Source organism: Dryobates pubescens, chromosome 13 (genome assembly GCF_014839835.1).
Source record: "Dryobates pubescens isolate bDryPub1 chromosome 13, bDryPub1.pri, whole genome shotgun sequence".
Lineage (NCBI taxonomy): Eukaryota > Metazoa > Chordata > Aves > Piciformes > Picidae > Dryobates > Dryobates pubescens.
In genome coordinates, this window is record NC_071624.1 from 7478350 (window position 1) to 7490950 (window position 12601).

Consider the following 12601-nt stretch of genomic DNA (forward strand, 5'->3'; position numbering starts at 1 on the left):
TTCCAAGACGTAAATTGTGACAAGCACTGAGAGACAAAGTTGGTTGGAATAGTAGACAATTACACTGAATACAACAAAATAGCTTCAAAAAATATTATAAAATTTAAGTGCTTCTGTAAATAATTACAATAAAGGGTTCAGGTATCCAAGTTAGTAAACAACCAATCAATACAATCAAAGTTAAAACGTTCATTTTACATATGTATGTGGTTATAATGGAACATATGCTAGGGCAGTTCATAGTTTTAATTGTATCAAATTAGGGAATCACTTAATTGCAGGCAGATTAAACAGCAGTAACATGACCCTAAAGTAAACTGCAGAAGAACAAATGGTACCTACTACAAGTATTCAGTCACTCAATGCCATCACAGAACTTTTATTCTACAAGTAATTTTTGAGGGCAAAGATTTGCACACAGCATCGTGATGTGGCTATTCTGAAACTACTTCTGCTATGATGTTTTCACCATCAGGAGCAACCTGTGAACAGTAACTGTTGCTGCTCTATTCTGGTCATAAAATACTGCTTAAATGATCTAAGTCATGTGCTTCTGTAAACAAGCCCTTAGAAATCCTCAATATACTTTATCAATTTTTCTCAAACGACTTGCTCTTTCTTGTCACACCCAAGTGTGTGTGATAGATCTACTATCTCCAAAATACAATCCAGTGCTTTGATTGGTGCAGACCATGGGATCACCAGTAGCTGCTTTTGAAGCAGAGCAAGCCTGTCTCCGTTTTTCCCTTGTCTCCCACCAGGTGGCAGCGGTGCAGAGGCAATGCAGCAGGGCGGTAGAGGACCTCAACAGTTGCGCCTAGCTTTGAGCAGGGGAAAGAGGAAGACATGAAAATAGACTCAAGCTGTCTCCTGTCACGCTTTGGTTGCAAGCCCATGTGGAACGGAGCAGCATTTTAGTACTCTTCCCGTCGGGGGGCTTGAGCGCCAAGGTAAGCTCACATGTCACTGAGACTCTTCACTCTGAAAATGGATTCTTGGTATCTTTAAAACAGGAAATGTTTAGTAAATTGTATTGCTTGTAACACTGAAAGGATGTTATGACTGCAAAGCTAAGATGAAGAGCCAGCACTCTTGGATCATAATACTCAAAAAAACCCCTCCACATGAGCCAGCAATATGTGCTTGCAACCCAGAAGGCCAACCATGTCCTGGGCTGCATCAAAAGCAGTATGACCAGCAGGACAAGGGAAGGGATTCTGCCCCTCTGCCCTGTTGACACCCTACCTGGAGCAACATGCCCCCAAAACAAGAAGGACATCACACTGTTGGAGTGGGTCCAGAGGAGGGCCATGAAGATGATCAGACAGCTGATGCACCTCCCCTATGGGGACAGGCTGGGAACGTTGGGGCTGTTCAGCCTGGAGAAAAAAAGGCTCTAGGGAGACCTCACAGCAGCCCTTCAGTACCTGAAGGGGGCCTATAAATAAGCTGGGGAGGGACTTTTTACAAGGGCTTGTAGTGATAGGACAAGAGGGAATCTTAAGAGCAGACTTAGACTGGAAATTAGGAAGAAATTCTTTACAGTGAGGTTAGTGAGCCACTGGAACAGGTTGCCCAGGGAGGTTGTGGATGCCCCCTCCCTGGAGGTGTTCAAGGCCAGGCTGGATGAGGCCTTGAGCAATCTGGTCTAATGGAAGGTGTCCCTGCCAATGGCAAGGGGAGGTTGGAACTAGGTGATCTTCAAGGTCCCTTCCAACCCAAACCATTCTATAAATTTGTGAATACTACTGCTGCCTTTGCACAGTAAATAACAACATCAAATAACAAAAGCTGCTTCCTAGGACCTCTGCCTCTGCAAGAAATAAAGCACAAATTCATAAAAGCCACAGGGATAAATATCAAGTGTTAGATAAAAGTGCCTTAATTCATTGCAAGAGAAAGGATAAGGAATCCCAACGCCCCTTAAAATCTACAAAGGCAGCACTGCAATTTGTTGACAACTGAATATTCAATCAAAACTTACAGTCTTACTCAAACAATCTGCTGAAGTAATTTTTTGTCCTAAAAATAAGTTCACCATGAGTACTTGCTTGTTTTCTCCCCATTTCTCAATATTGTTTTAGTGCCTTCTTACCTGAAGTACAGATGAGAATGGAAGTACAAAACAAGCATGAAAATATTATAGAAGTAAGAATGAAATAACCCATGATGACAAGGTGGTTTAAATTAGAGCAGGTACAATGTGTATGGTAAGCATGTAAACAACTTATCTCCAAGAGAATCCCAAACTTTTATTCCATGTTTTATTATTCATAGCTCTTTTGGTTGCTTTTGTTATCTAAGCAAGGTCAAATTACTCATAAACAATGTTCCACAAGCAGACACTAAAAAGCATCTTGCACTTACAGAAAGTAAGGCCAGTCTTGGTAATACTCCCACCACAAAAAGTTGGCAAGGAGAAATAGTGATGGGGAATATTATTCATCTCACACATGCACACTGACTCTGTGGAAATGTTTTGCTACACGCTTGAAGCACAGGCTTCCTTGGAGACAAGGCTGCTCAACACAGCTTATACACATGGGACGCCTAAGTACTTTCTTCTTGAAAGAAGCATCAAGAGCACAAACATCCCTAGACTGCGGTGTCCCACTTGAGGGGTAATGATTTTGGAATATAGAGGTGACAGGTTTCTGATCTGTACATATTGATGAAAGCTGTGTGCCCTCTAAGAGTTTCCCAGACCTCCTAATTCCAGTACTTTAAAGTTCCCTTTCCTTCCTGCTTCAATAGAAAAAGAAAAAAGAAAAAACTTCTGCAGAGAAGCTCTCTCCTTCACCTCACTCATCAGATCATTAAAATATGGAGATTAAAAATCTGGGAAGGTTTAGTTTGGAAAGTGGTTAGGCATTGGAACAGGCTGCCTGAGGAGGTGGTAGAGCCACCATCGTGGAGGTGCTCAGGATACATGTGAACTTGATACTTTGGGACATGGCTTAATGGCCATGGTAGTCTTGGGTTGAAAGTTGGACTTGATCTTAGAGGTCTTTTCTACCCCAAACAATTTTATCATCCAGTCAGTAGAACTGATGACCAACATTAGCATTACATTTGAAACAGTTTTCAAGCTGCAAAAACCAATCCAAATCCAGAAGTATTCTTGGGCCTTCTTAGCAGTGACAGTAAACACTGGGGCTGACACCACCTGCCTGAATGTGCAGTTTTGAGTAACGAAGGGTGGGCAAGCCTGGACAATTACTACAAATAAGGACAGAAGGCATGTGACTACTCATGTTTTCACACTGTTATTTATTTTGCAAATCCTTTGAACAGGTATACTTAAACATTGAAACTGAGTTCTACTTTCACATACAGCAGACACTGATTTTGTAAAAAATAAAGACATTAACTAACCAGGTTGACAAAGTTATATATGCCAAATTTCTAAGTATACATACCAACAAAATATTTATTCTATAAAATAACTATAGCCTTAAACAACAACCCCTGCCCTGTATCTCCATGCTCAGCACAATAGTAGGTTGCCCAGACTGAATGTCCTATGTATGTCCCCAGAAATTTTCAACACTCAGAGCCCTGAATGGCCCTGAAAAAAGCACCAAGCAACTGGGTTCTGAATTCAAGTGTCAAAGAGCTTTTACACAAAGCACCATAGTTGCCTTCCTGAAATCCTGTCCAACCTATGTCACTCCATGACTATCACACAACACTCCCTGGATTTCATTGGCATTGATATTTACCTTTTAATTGCATTCAGCCAAAGGTCAGAACCACAGATTATTTGGATTTATGTAGCTGATCCACATGCATCAGTAGAATTACCTATTTATACTACAATTAGATATGGCCTATGAAATAAGTACATCAAAGGGCTTTGCATAAACATCCATTTATTTTCTGGCTTGGTCAGCTTGAATCCAACAGTAAGAAAGTCTGAAAGCCTTACCTGGAGCTACATACCAAATGGAACTATCAATAAGGTGAACAGAAAAGAAATTTTGGAGAATTGGAGAATTAATTTAACCAAACTGTGCCCCTGGCATCAATCCACCCAAATACATACAAAAGCTTTTGCAGTTACTGAACAGAGCACCATGCTAGGGTCACCCGCACTTATGGTGTGGAGTTCTTTAGTAATGTTTAAATAGACTGTAGGATGCCCTATCAAAAGCAGTCATTGGGTGAACTGCCCAGAGCCTGAAGTCATACTCAACTCACTGACCTCCAAACTTTGTAAGAGATGGCCTTCAAGAAACCCAGATTCTACCTATATTACTAACAAAAGATGCCATCTTTCTGTTCTTTCTTGAGTTTTGTGACTCAGTAGAAAGATTTTATTCTGGTGCAGAAGTGCTTCAACAAAATGAGAAGCTCTGTGATGTTGGGAGCAATGTCAGAGGAAATGCAGAATATCTCAAGTTGGAAGGGACCCATAAGGATCAGTTAGGGATTGAGTACCTTAATGCATAAAGTATTGCCCCAGTTATTAAGCTGACCTAGAGCTGAGTAAACTCCACATCCTTAAACAGCTTCTAGCCAGTTTATCAAAATACTGCTCAAAGTAATATGTACACATTTGTGGTATACAAAAATCAGACAAGATTTTTGAATTTGAAGGTTTTTTTGGTTTGATTTCTTGAATGGACAAATACAAGAAATGAAACACACAGCCCTTCAAAGTCTGAAAGCTGACAGTGACCATCAGCGTGCCAATATAAAAAGCAATACACGGTGTAGAATCGCACTTACATTTTTTGCCGTCATGTCAGACAATATTGCTTTATATTCTGTGAAACCATAAAATCTCCCTCTGCATCTTCACAGAATCTTTAAAATGAACATCCTGTAAGAAAGTTAATAAAGTAGTTTAGTTAAAATAAATTTTCAGTTACCTCTCTAGCTGAAACCCTGCACCTGCAATATTCTGCTTGGAACAGGCAGAGACCTAATCTTGTACATAAGAACCCAACTTACAGAGAGGGCCAACTGTATTAACGTGCTAGCAAAGCAGGCCATGTCATTACTAAAGCCTTTTAGTTAAAACCATGTCATCATTTTCACCTAATGTAAACTGGCTGTAAAAACTGGAAGTAAGTTAATTTTCTCTATCTTGTCTTCAGCCTCCAACAACAGAGAAATCTTCTAATTCCACCACTGCAGACACCGAAGTATCTTGATAAGAAACAGGAAATGCTATGAAATGTACATATACAGAGCATGCTTAGGAAACATCCAAGAGAAAACATTCCAGTTTAAACCCATCTTTTTTTCTCAAGAGTTTGTTATTACCCCTATGTAATTAGGATTATAATGTTACCATTTCAGGAAAGGTAAGCATTTAGGTATACTGAAAAATGTTTAAAGTGACTTCATTTTTAGATCTAAGCTTTTAGAAGTCTTACAGAAAACTGAACAAGTCACAAAACAATGGTGGCAGCACAAACCATTTTAAACATACAATTAACTTGACAAAGCATACCTCAGAAGTACTTCAGAACTGTGACTTGCTTTAAAAATGGCCTGCAAAAGACATCTCAATTGCACTTGGATGTGTAAGAAAGGGAGAACAGTTCACACTTTAAAGTGTGGAATGAGTTCAGCAATACCTTTTTGGAAGATGCCTAAACTAGTTACCACACGTGAGCCATGACCTGTTATAGCAGAACTCAGCAGCTACAAAGGCAAATGCAATTCAGGCGATTTCCTGTGTTTTAAGCTAGGCCTTTGAGAACAGTTAGTGTCTTCACCTCCCTTCCAGAACAGCCTCAAAAACTGTTTCAGCAGTGTCTGGAGCTAATGGCGAACTCTACCATCACTTCATTAGTGGTTTTAGACAATCCAGAAAAGAAGTAAATTCTAGGATGCTTCTGTAAATTTCTTGGCTTATTCAGACACCGTATCAGTTAAACTGTTACTACAGTTGGTAGAAAACCAGTTTGTTCTCCATTTTCTGTTGTTGTTATTTATCTACCTTAGTGCCTTGATTTATTGCAGCCATAATTAAGCAATTACTCCAGCATATGAATGACATACAATTCAGTCTACCAAGAGGTTTTGGTTTACAGAACATCCAAGACAACCAGAAGCATTTTTTGCTGCCTTTAGAAAGGACACTACAAAGAGGTATCTGTTCACATCCAGGAGAAAATCCTGAAACCTGAAGAGCCACAGAAAAGCTGTAAAGTTACAGCGGTCATGGCAAAGGGCAAATGCTGAATTCTTGTACTGCATCTGAAACCTATGGTGCTTTTCCTTTTTCTACCTTCCTTCTTCCACACAAACTCTCCAACTACATCATCTAGAGCTCTGGCCAGATGATGCAGTTTGACCTTCCTCTCTTGCTTTAAGAGTAATTTACCCAAATGAAACAGCTGACATCACAGTTTGCTAAGCAGTTTTAACCCATTTACAGATAAGCAAAGCAATTTCATCTTTGACAAGTTATTTGCTGTCAAGCTTAGCAATCCAGAAGGTACTGCCCATAAACTACAGTTCTTTGCCACAAAGCTTTACAGTCAGTACAAACAGTTGCTATTCTTTCAGCTTTATGAACATATTTTGTCTAGCTCAAGAAGCCAGATTTTGTGACCCCACCATCTGCCATGACCTCGTCAGGTTCAGACAAAAGAACCTACACAGATGGCCTCAAAATGGAGAGTCTCTTCATTCCCAGTTGCTGTTTGACAGCTTGCACCACACAGAGAAATGTAAAAACCAATCTTTTTGTTCTTTAGCTGGTTACTAGTGAAATGAAGCTGCATAAAGACAGCTTTAAGAGGCCAATGCACATGAGGCACAAAGATTGCTTTATTTGAGCCAAGGTTGTCCCTTCATAATCTAAGCCTTAGTTTAAAAAACACTTCCATAATTTTGCCTTTTTGCCCAAATATTGTACAGTACACTGAGGCAAATGAACTGTATGACTTTGTAAACTTTGATGTGTAGCTTCCTCAAGAATATATGTTGCCTAATCACATATGCCAATGGCATTAAAAAGCCAGTGTAAGCATTAAATTTACAACAGCCCAGATAATCAAGCTCTAGTTACAACAAGCTGCAGTGATACTGAAGCTGAATGCCAGTACAAGAAACAATGCAAAACAGAAAACAAGTTATCTACAGATTATGTTCCTTCACAGGTTTATTTTCTGTGCTCCACACTCTTTATTTTTAAATTATCCTTTTACAATACACATACTGGCTAAAATCAAATAGTAGAAAAAAATTAAGTCTCATACCTTAACAGTCTATTTTCTGCTCCTGAAAATTAAGCTATACCAAACTTGTCTTGTGTTCTTTCTCAGATTCTTATCAATATTTCACATACCTCACTTTCATTCTCCCCAGTCCAAGAGGCCACTTCCAATTCACAACATAGTGTATCGTTTATGTAAGTATCACATCAGTATTACACATCTACAAACTAAGACAACTACTAGACAGTTATCTAAATTGTTATGATGAAAAGCCTTCACAGAACCCAGAGAAAAAACTACAGAGATATTTTAGTATACTAGAATGATTTTTCTCCTCATTAAGGAGTGATTTTTCATTTATTTGGCCAAGGGTGTTGCAAAGTGAAAATTATTCCAAGTAATTGGGTTCAGCTAAAAGGAAAGAAAGCATCATCAGAAAAAGGAGCCTGTAAAACACCGGCCTTTCCACTAGAAATTATACTCTTCACATCCCTCTTCACAGTACTAACTTTCAAGCTATGGTACTACGAGGCCAATTTCAGATGACAGATTCCTTATCAATCTCCACAAGCTCAGTTTTAAACCAGTAATTTATGCACAGCATCTACATGGATTAGACCGCCTGTTACACACATGTTACTTTATTGTACCTCTGTTTTCAGACCAGTAGAATTTCAGAATTATGATGTACTTATCAAAGATCCAACTGCTCCCAGAAAGTGTGGCCCTATCTTGTTCCTGAAATACATTTCCACATTGCAATCCTTTTTGAAGCAATTTAGATAAACAGGAATCAACTTTAGTGAAAACATTTGTATGTCCTGGTCAGATTAATTTCCTGGTAACCCCCCAAAAACCCCAGAAATATAACTCCACTATCTAATTTCTGAAATTTAAATTACAGACTTTGCATCTCTACAAGAAGATCCTATTGATCTTTTTTTTTTTTTTTTGAGTCTTTGCAAATCACCTAGTTCTGGTTTTGTCTTTGCAAATCACCTAGTTCTGGTTTTGTCTTTGCAAATCACCTAGTTCTGGTTTTGTCTTTGCAAATCACCTAGTTCTGGTTTTGTCCTTCATTTACATATCTGTACACAAGAAATAAACTTGGCCTACAAACTGCAAAAGACAGGAATACAAAAATTCCAGGAAATATCCACCTTATCACTGAATGAAGGACTTCAAAAGGCCAGCTAAGAGGTGTGTTCAACATGAGAGTGGGAAATAAATCACCACCTTCAGTTACCACACAGTAATTTTTATTTTGAAAACAATATTAGAAAGTAGCCCTTAGGAAACAATTGAAAGGAACTCACTCCATGATTTTGAGGAGTTCACTACTGCATGCTCCCAAAGTCCACTAGGAAGAAGTAGGATGTTTTGTCTTTACATCATAGCCTTCCTAGTTTCTTATACAAGCAAGAAAGAATAATTTGCTTTTGACAAAGAGCAGAAGCCTGCTGCTCCCCAGTCACCACACAGTTTGAAATTTCAGTAGTTTTATCTGCAAGGTCACTGAGTTTTAATAAATGTTTTCAGGTATTTGCAACTGTGAGTTGAATTTCAAAGAAACTCAAGCTGAAGCTTACGACCCTTGGATTGCACACAAGTTTCTCAAGGTGAAGTTTATAATGAAAAGTTACCAAACTCTTTCCTTGCAATGAATGGAGAGCTCATGCACACTAAGACTTTCCAGTTTGCTCTGGGGATGTAAGTTCACTTGCACTTGCTTTTCCTAATCTTATTCCTAATTATTGGTCACGTTACTACCATAATTTCTATTACAGGTCAATTACAGTTATTCTGGTAATTACAACTATTGCTCAGGTGGAAAAGGTTTAATACTTGGATGACCATTATGTCTGACAAATGACTTTTAATATATGAATGCATTTGCATTCACAATCCTCAATGAGCAAATACTGATACATTTGCATTAGTATTTTAATTTCCACAAATATCATTGTAATAGCTGCTACCAACTTGAAGCATTCACCTATAGAACTTCACTGAACAGTCACTGCCTTGAAGATAATCCTTACCTGTACCAACCTGCCAATTTAATTCTGAATGTATTTTTCTTTTTCCCCATTTACATCTTGGGCTGAAATTCCCGGTAACAAAACACCAACTTACACAAAACACATCTACTAACCCCTATCACAGATGACAAGTTTCTATCAAAGCAATCTTTTCATGCACCCTGCCAGATAATAGAATCACCTGCCAGATGTTAGTAAGGGATTCTGCTGAGAGAACTGAGGGTTACAGAGACTGGAATGAATCATTTCCTAGTCCCATCCAAACTGAACATACCTTGCAGCAGCAAGAACCTGCTTTAGGTGAACCTGCTGTAGCAGGCGGGTTGGACTAGATGATCTCCAGAGGTCCCTTCCAACCCCACTATTCTGTGACCCTGTGATATAGCAATATATACATTACTAGCATGTATTACATAGCTGTCTTGCAAACTGAACAATCATTGTCATGCAGTTTGATTTGCTTAGACTGATTCTTATGGTATTAATATTGGAAAGTATAAAAGTGAATGTGAACAGTCAGTAAAGACCTTTCTTGGAAATCATCACTGCACACAGGAAATCAGAGTAGCAAAAAAGTTCCTTTAATAAAACTTCAAGAAGAAGGTCAATTTCTACTACCTTACCTTCTGTCAAGAGAGCTGTACTCTACAAATCAAGTAACAGGGGGGAAAAAGAGTTAATTTCATCCCCATACTGGATGTTTCAACAAACCACATGAGGAATCAAATGAAGAACTTGTTACTAAAATGTCAGCCCCTACCACATCTTTTTACAGCATTCCTAGCACTTAGCTAGGTTTTCACATCCCATGTGAGTATGTGTACTATCACCAGGTAGTACATGTACCATTATGAGACCAAGACATTTGGGTTCTTTTTCCACTGAATAACTAAAATTTTATCGTAAACCTCTCTGCTTCCAGTGATTTCTTAACTGTGCACACAAGAATTCCAGAAGTGTTTCCTTGCATTGGACCAGAGTTTATTTTCCCTGTTTTATGATAGTATTAGCAGTTGTGACCTGTGAACATAATCAGAAAGCTAGAGGAGAAATTCTTAACCATTTCACCAAAAGCTATGGAGAAAAGGCAAAAAAATAAAGCTTCTTAAAGACAGCCATAAGACTAATATTTTAAGGTAGCACATCAGAAGTGAAGTTCCAAGAATCAAATTAGACTAGCTAGGACTAAAACTCTCATTCTGCTCCACTTCAGAATGCAAAAGTTTAAATATTTACTGTCTGAACAGTATGGGCAGCAGCAGCTTCCCTGTCAATACCAGATCAGGTCACTGTTCTATTGCTTTAAAGAGATTTGCACTAAATTTTCCTGTAGGCACGGTGAAGATGTCTGCACACTTAAACTGGACAACATTATACACTCTTGAAGGGGATGCAAAGTTGGAATTTTGGCTCCTATTTTTTTCCCCCCACTAAAATAGTAACAACATTTTAGACAAACCTGCTTGAAGATCTTTACTGTGAGGGTGCTCACAACTGTCTAGCAAGTATCTCCAGATGCACATGAAGCCCCTAGAGTAGTGCTCAACATACACAGGAGCAGACTAAGACCACAGAATCATAAAATAGTTTGGGTTAGAAGGCACCTTACAGATCATCTAGTTTCAAACCCCCCTGCCACGGGCAGGGACACCTTTAATTAGACCAGGTTGCTCAAGGCCCTATCTGACCTGGCCTTGAACAGCTTCAGGGAGGAGGCATCCAAGAACTTCCTGTGCAATCTGTTCCACTGTCTCACCACCTTCACTGTGAAGAATTTTTTCCTAATCTCCAGTCTAAATCTGCTCTCCTCAAGCTTCACTCCATTCCCTCTTGTCCTATCACTACAAACCCTTGTAAATACTCTCTCCCCAGCTTCCTTGTTAGGACCCCTTCAGGTACTGGAAGGTTGCTATAAGATGTCCCAGTAATCTTCTCTTCTCCAGAATAATTCCCGTGTAGTACTGACATTCCTTGCACAACCGCACTGTGGCTTTTGCCCAGCTGAACTTTTTGGTCTATCTCCTTATACTGGAGAGCTGCTGTTAAGATGCTGCACTGAGAACTGAACCATATCACTTTGCAAATGGAGGCTGCCAGTCAGAACACTGCAGCACTGAAGAGTATCCCAGTTGCTAGTACATGTTTTCTCTACAGTTAATGACATTAATGCAGCGCAAACCAAATGGTTTCTTTTTGTTGTGTTACAATAGTGATTTCTGTACGAGCAGGAAGCGATTACAAGGAAGCCCAAAAATCTGACACTGAAAAGAACACTTTTTAATTCCTCCACAAGACAATCTTTCTAATATTTAGTATTTTTTCCTTAGTACAGAACTAAATCCTTCCTGTTTTAGAGGCACTAGGCAAGAAAGTTTTCAAAGAGCTTTTTTCCTCTCTTATGACCATCTCTCCTTCAAAGTCTTTTCTTCTTACTCTTCCATGATTCTGTGAAGGGCTGCAGTTAGCGCCCTACATGCTATTTTGAACATAAGTTCCTAAAATTCAGTGCTTCATTGTGTACAACACCATCTTGGGAGTACACATGGGATTGGCACAAATATGGGCTGTGAAATACAGTCCTGCATTTGTTCTGTAACACTGAGCATCTGTCACCAATCTTTGTCTCATGTATACAAATCACACACTCTTTGTATAAGGCAGGATACAATATAATCAAACGAAGTTCATTTGGGAAGGGCAAAGAAATAGAAAAAAAGTATTAATTTATCTTTTAATAGCATCAGATTATGCTAGCATAAAATTATTTTAAAATCAAAGATTCCATCAAGCTGCAATCAGCAACATCATACAACCTCCAACGTTTTGCTGTGTCAGCATAATGAAGTTACAACCGAGAAAATCCCCACCACTGTCAGCTGTTGAAAGTACTACCGAAGAGTCATGAAATTGCACTGACTTCCAAATTATGAAAATCGACCAAGTAGTATTTTTGTAAAGGGCTTTTTACACAGTATGTTAAGTCCTAGCAATTTAAACTATTCATGGTCTCTATTAACTCAAGAATTGTCAGAGAAAAATGAACAGGCAAGTCCTTTCTGCAGGAAGAAACAGCACAAGCTGACACAGCTCAGCCCATCCCTCTCTGCTGACAGAGGGAGTGCGTTTTCAGATGCGGTTTTCTTCCACGTTTCAAGGTTCCTGCTCATTCCGTATTTTCCTCCTATTGTTTGCATTCCCCATCCCGAAAGGCGCTATTTATGTTTGGATCTACCTCTGCCGTTACACTCTTTACGGCTGGCAGCCAGGGAAGGCCTGTGGCTCCAAGGGCACAGGAACAGGCGCTAAGTTTTGTTGTTGTTGTTGTTGCCGGACCGACCCTCTCCCGATGAAATCCCCGGCTCAAAACAACCACGCTGCGAA

At 39.3% G+C, this 12601-nt stretch overlaps 1 protein-coding gene across 1 annotated transcript in view; it reads right to left on the reverse strand.

Annotated features, from left to right (window-relative positions):
• TFDP2 (transcription factor Dp-2) overlaps nucleotides 1-4797 on the reverse strand; it is a 28422-nt gene extending 23625 nt beyond the window's left edge. The window contains exon 1 of the mRNA XM_009900944.2: nucleotides 4732-4797. Within this exon, the coding sequence (XP_009899246.1) occupies nucleotides 4732-4746 (15 nt within the window). The 5' untranslated portion in view covers nucleotides 4747-4797. The remainder of the gene's footprint in view (nucleotides 1-4731) is intronic.
• Nucleotides 4798-12601: the final 7804 nt, after the last annotated feature.